Below are 6,000 nucleotides of genomic sequence, written 5' to 3'. Positions count from 1 at the left end.
TGGCCAGTCCCCTTTGTCGCTTGTGTAGCTGTGTTGTGTCTCAGTTATAGCTGCAGGTCACTAGCAGCCTGTAGTAACATGGCGGTTACCTCCCGTCACTGACGTCTGCCGCTCTTCTAGTGCGTCATTACGTTTGTCCAATTACAAGAGACGTACATTAGCGTCGGCCAATGGAAATAGGGCGCGGGTTCTGCTTCTGGGAGTGTGGCGGAAGATCCTCCATGTGTCTTTTGCCGCATTCGCCGGTGAAGTTATGTCTGCTGTGTCCGGTTGCACTCCGGGCGGCCACAAGAGGAGCCTGGCGGAGCTGCTCGGTATCAATGCATGTCATTTACTGTAGCGGGTTACACCCTCCCTCACTTCATATACATCCTGTATAATGTAGACTTGTTTCTTACTGTCTGCCCGGGAGCCCATGGCAGTTACATGTTAGGAGTTTGGAATTGGAAATACCTGTCAGGTCAGCTGTTACTATGCAGGCTCATGTCTACATCCCAGGTGACAGTGCTTGCAGCTATGGACGCAGATGTCGCCTACTACATGTGGCTCCACCTGTGGGTATAAAGGTGAAGGGAAGGCTGCCAGTGAGCAGAGCGGGGAGCCGTGCAGGTGTCAGAGAATGCAGAGCGGGGAGCCGTGCAGGTGTCAGAGAATGCAGAGCGGGGAGCCGTGCAGGTGTCAGAGAATGCAGAGCGGGGAGCCGTGCAGGTGTCAGAGCGGGGAGCCGTGCAGGTGTCAGAGAATGCAGAGCGGGGAGCCGTGCAGGTGTCAGAGAATGCAGAGCGGGGAGCCGTGCAGGTGTCAGAGAATGCAGAGCGGGGAACCGTGCAAGTGTCAGAGCGGGCAGCCGTGCAGGTGTCAGAGAATGCAGAGCGGGGAGCCGTGCAGGTGTCAGAGAATGCAGAGCGGGGAGCCGTGCAGGTGTCAGAGAATGCAGAGCGGGGAGCCGTGCTGGTGTCAGAGAATGCAGAGCGGGGAGCCGTGCTGGTGTCAGACATTGCAGAGCGGGGAGCCGTGCAGGTGGCAGAGAATGCAGAGCGGGGAGCCGTGCAGGTGTCAGACATTGCAGAGCGGGGAGCCGTGCTGGTGGCAGAGAATGCAGAGCGGAAAGGGGTGCAGGTGGCAGAGAATGCAGAGCGGAAAGGGGTGCAGGTGGCAGAGAATGCAGAGCAGGGAGCCGTGCAGGTGGCAGAGAATGCAGAGCGGGGAGCCGTGCAGGTGTCAGAGAATGCAGAGCGGGAAGGGGTGCAGGTGGCAGATAAGGCAGAGCGGGAAGGAGTACAGGTGTCAGAGAATGCAGAGCAGAAAGGGGTGCAGGTGTCAGAGAATGCAGAGCGGGGAGCCGTGCAGGTGTCAGAGAATGGGGAGCGGGGAGCCATGCTGGTGGCAGAGAATGCAGAGCGGGGAGCCGTGCAGGTGTCAGAGAATGCAGAGCGGGGAGCCGTGCAGGTGTCAGAGAATGCAGAGCGGGGAGCCGTGCAGGTGGCAGAGAATGCAGAGCGGGGAGCCGTGCAGGTGTCAGAGAATGCACAGCGGGGAGCCGTGCGGGTGCCAGAGGATGCAGAGCGGGGAGCCGAGCAGGTGTCAGAGAATGCAGAGGGAGAGCTGTGCAGACGGCAAAGAATGCAGGACGAGAAGCCGTGCAGGTGGCAGAGAATGCAGGACGAGAAGCCGTGCAGGTGGCGGAGAATGCAGAGCGGGAGTCGTGCAGGTGGCGGAGAATGCAGAGCGCGGAGCCGTGCAGGTGGCAGAGAATGCAGAGCGGGGGAGCCGTGCAGGGTGGCAGAGAATGCAGAGCCGGGAGCCGTGCAGGTGGCTGAGAAAGCAGAGCGGGGAGCTGTGCAGGTGGCAGAGTGTAGAGCAGGGAGCCGTGTAGGCGGCAGAGAATGCAGGACGAGAAGCCGGCAGGTGGGGGAGAATGCAGGGCAGGAAGGGGTGCAGGTGGCAGAGAATGCAGGGCGGGAAGGGGTGCAGGTGGCAGAGAATTCAGAGCGGGGAGCCGTGCAGGTGGCAGAGAATGCAGAGCGGGGAGCCGTGCAGGTGGCAGAGAATGCAGAGCGGGGAGCCGTGCAGGTGGCAGAGAATGCAGAGCGGGGAGCCGTGCAGGTGGCAGAGAATGCAGAGCGGGGAGCGTGCAGGTGGCAGAGAATGCAGAGCGGGGAGCCGTGCAGGTGGCAGAGAATGCAGAGCGGGGAGCCGTGCAGGTGGCAGAGAATGCAGAGCGGGGAGCCGTGCAGGTGGCAGAGAATGCAGAGCGGGGAGCCGTGCAGGTGGCAGAGAATGCAGAGCGGGGAGCCGTGCAGGTGGCAGAGAATGCAGAGCCGGGAGCCGTGCAGGTGGCTGAGAAAGCAGAGCGGGGAGCTGTGCAGGTGGCAGAGTGTAGAGCAGGGAGCCATGTAGGCGGCAGAGAATGCAGGACGAGAAGCCGGCAGGTGGGGGAGAATGCAGGGCGGGAAGGGGTGCAGGTGGCAGAGAATGCAGAGCGGGGAGCCGTGCAGGTGGCAGAGAGTGCAGAGGGAGAGCTGTGCAGACGGCAGAGAATGCAGAGCGGGGAGCCGTGCAGGTGGCAGAGAATGCAGAGGGAGAGCTGTGCAGACGGCAGAGAATGCAGGACGAGAAGCCGTGCAGGTAGCTGGTAATGCAGGGCGGGAAACTGTGCAGGTGCCGGAGAATGCAGCGTGGGGAGCTGCGCAGGTGGCAGACAATGTAGAGCGGGGAGCCATGCAGGTGGCGGTTAATGCAGCATGGGGAGCCATGCAGGTGGCAGAGAATGCAGAGCGGGCAGCCAAGCAGGTGGCTGAGAACGCAGAGCAGGGAGCCGTGCAGGTGGCAGAGAATGCAGAGCGGGGAGCCGTGCAGGTGGCACATGATGCAGAGCGTGGAGCCGTGCAGGTGGCGCATGATGCAGAGCGGGGAGCCGTACAGGTGACAGAGAATGCAGAGTGGGGAGCCGTACAGGTGACAGAGAATGCAGAGCAGGGAGCCGTACAGGTGGCAGAGAATGCAGAGCAGGGAGCCGTACAGGTGGCAGAGAATGCAGAGCGGGGAGCCGTACAGGTGGCAGAGAATGCAGAGCGGGGAGCCGTACAGGTGGCAGAGAATGCAGAGCGGGGAGCCGTACAGGTGACAGAGAATGCAGAGCAGGGAGCCGTACAGGTGGCAGAGAATGCAGAGCGGGGAGCCGTACAGGTGGCAGAGAATGCAGAGCGGGGAGCCGTACAGGTGGCAGAGAATGCAGAGCGGGGAGCCGTACAGGTGGCAGAGAATGCAGAGCGGGGAGCCGTACAGGTGGCAGAGAATGCAGAGCGGGGAGCTGGCTGGTGTCAGAGAATGCAGAGGGGAAGCCGTGCTGGTGGCAGAGAATGCAGAGCGGGGAGCCGTGCTGGTGGCAGAGAATGCAGAGCGGGGAGCCGTACAGGTGGCAGAGAATGCAGAGCGGTGAGCCGTACAGGTGGCAGAGAATGCAGAGCGGGGAGCCGTACAGGTGGCAGAGAATGCAGAGCAGGGAGCCGTGCAGGTGGCAGAGAATGCAGAGCGGGGAGCCGTGCAGGTGGCACATGATGCAGAGCGTGGAGCCGTGCAGGTGGCGCATGATGCAGAGCGGGGAGCCGTACAGGTGACAGAGAATGCAGAGTGGGGAGCCGTACAGGTGACAGAGAATGCAGAGCGGGGAGCCGTGCAGGTGGCACATGATGCAGAGCGTGGAGCCGTGCAGGTGGCGCATGATGCAGAGCGGGGAGCCGTACAGGTGACAGAGAATGCAGAGTGGGGAGCCGTACAGGTGACAGAGAATGCAGAGCAGGGAGCCGTACAGGTGGCAGAGAATGCAGAGCGGGGAGCCGTACAGGTGGCAGAGAATGCAGAGCGGGGAGCCGTACAGGTGGCAGAGAATGCAGAGCGGGGAGCCGTACAGGTGGCAGAGAATGCAGAGCGGGGAGCCGTACAGGTGGCAGAGAATGCAGAGCGGGGAGCTGGCTGGTGTCAGAGAATGCAGAGGGGTGCAGAGTGGCAGAGAATGCAGAGCGGTGAGCCGTACAGGTGGCAGAGAATGCAGAGCGGGGAGCCGTACAGGTGGCTGAGAACGCAGAGCAGGGAGCCGGTGCAGGTGGCAGAGAATGCAGAGCGGGGAGCCGTGCAGGTGGCACATGATGCAGAGCGTGGAGCCGTGCAGGTGGCGCATGATGCAGAGCGGGGAGCCGTACAGGTGACAGAGAATGCAGAGTGGGGAGCCGTACAGGTGACAGAGAATGCAGAGCGGGGGAGCCGTGCAGGTGGCACATGATGCAGAGCGTGGAGCCGTGCAGGTGGCGCATGATGCAGAGCGGGGAGCCGTACAGGTGACAGAGAATGCAGAGTGGGGAGCCGTACAGGTGACAGAGAATGCAGAGCAGGGAGCCGTACAGGTGGCAGAGAATGCAGAGCGGGGAGCCGTACAGGTGGCAGAGAATGCAGAGCGGGGAGCTGGCTGGTGTCAGAGAATGCAGAGGGGTGCAGAGTGGCAGAGAATGCAGAGCGGTGAGCCGTACAGGTGGCAGAGAATGCAGAGCGGGGAGCCGTACAGGTGGCTGAGAACGCAGAGCAGGGAGCCGTGCAGGTGGCAGAGAATGCAGAGCGGGGAGCCGTGCAGGTGGCACATGATGCAGAGCGTGGAGCCGTGCAGGTGGCGCATGATGCAGAGCGGGGAGCCGTACAGGTGACAGAGAATGCAGAGTGGGGAGCCGTACAGGTGACAGAGAATGCAGAGCGGGGAGCCGTGCAGGTGGCACATGATGCAGAGCGTGGAGCCGTGCAGGTGGCGCATGATGCAGAGCGGGGAGCCGTACAGGTGACAGAGAATGCAGAGTGGGGAGCCGTACAGGTGACAGAGAATGCAGAGCAGGGAGCCGTACAGGTGGCAGAGAATGCAGAGCGGGGAGCCGTACAGGTGGCAGAGAATGCAGAGCGGGGAGCCGTACAGGTGGCAGAGAATGCAGAGCGGGGAGCCGTACAGGTGGCAGAGAATGCAGAGCGGGGAGCTGGCTGGTGTCAGAGAATGCAGAGGGGAAGCCGTGCTGGTGGCAGAGAATGCAGAGCGGGGAGCCGTGCTGGTGGCAGAGAATGCAGAGCGGGGAGCCGTACAGGTGGCAGAGAATGCAGAGCGGTGAGCCGTACAGGTGGCAGAGAATGCAGAGCGGGGAGCCGTACAGGTGGCAGAGAATGCAGAGCGGGGAGCCGTACAGGTGGCAGAGAATGCAGAGCGGGGAGCCGTACAGGTGGCAGAGAATGCAGAGCGGGGAGCCGTACAGGTGGCAGAGAATGCAGAGCGGGGAGCCGTGCTGGTGTCAGAGAATGCAGAGGGGGAGCCGTACAGGTGGCAGAGAATGCAGAGCGGGGAGCCGTACTGGTGTCAGAGAATGCAGAGCGGGGAGCCGTACAGGTGGCAGAGAATGCAGAGCGGGGAGCCCTGCAGGTTGCGAAGAATGCAGAGGGGGAGCCGTACAAGTGGCAGAGAATGCAGAGCGGGGAGCTGTACAGGTGGCAGAGAATGCAGAGCGGGGAGCCGTGCAGGTGTCAGAGAATGCAGAGCGGGGAGCCGTGCTGGTGTCAGAGAATGCAGAGCGGGGAGCCGTACAAGTGGCAGAGAATGCAGAGCGGGGAGCTGTACAGGTGGCAGAGAATGCAGAGCGGGGAGCTGTACAGGTGGCAGAGAATGCAGAGCGGGGAGCTGTACAGGTGGCAGAGAATGCAGAGCGGGGAGCCCTGCAGGTTGCGAAGAATGCAGAGGGGGATCCCTCTAAGGCTACATTCAAATGTCCGCAAACTTAAGGATCTTACGGACAGGGAAGGAATGTAATGGATTTGTTCCCCACCTGGCATGATGTGTCAATTTCATGCTGGCAGCTCTTTGAAAAAAATCATTGAATTGCCATAGCGATTTTATGAGGTTCCCCGCTGAATCCATTACATTCCTTCCCTGTCCATAAGATCCTCAAATTTGCGGACGTGTGAATTCCCCCGCAG

The 6,000-nt window shown here is 61.6% G+C and overlaps 1 protein-coding gene across 1 annotated transcript in view; it reads left to right on the top strand.

Annotated features, from left to right (window-relative positions):
- Nucleotides 1–212: 212 nt before the first annotated feature.
- Nucleotides 213–6,000, top strand: part of LOC138774680 (Fanconi anemia group A protein-like) — a gene marked incomplete at its 3' end in the record, with an annotated part of 52,091 nt that continues 46,303 nt past the window's right edge. The window contains exon 1 of the mRNA XM_069955662.1: nucleotides 213–314. Within this exon, the coding sequence (XP_069811763.1) occupies nucleotides 254–314 (61 nt within the window). The remainder of the gene's footprint in view (nucleotides 315–6,000) is intronic.

Source organism: Dendropsophus ebraccatus, unplaced genomic scaffold, assembly GCF_027789765.1.
Source record: "Dendropsophus ebraccatus isolate aDenEbr1 unplaced genomic scaffold, aDenEbr1.pat pat_scaffold_1027_ctg1, whole genome shotgun sequence".
Lineage (NCBI taxonomy): Eukaryota > Metazoa > Chordata > Amphibia > Anura > Hylidae > Dendropsophus > Dendropsophus ebraccatus.
This window is presented reverse-complemented; position numbering and strand designations above follow the sequence as displayed.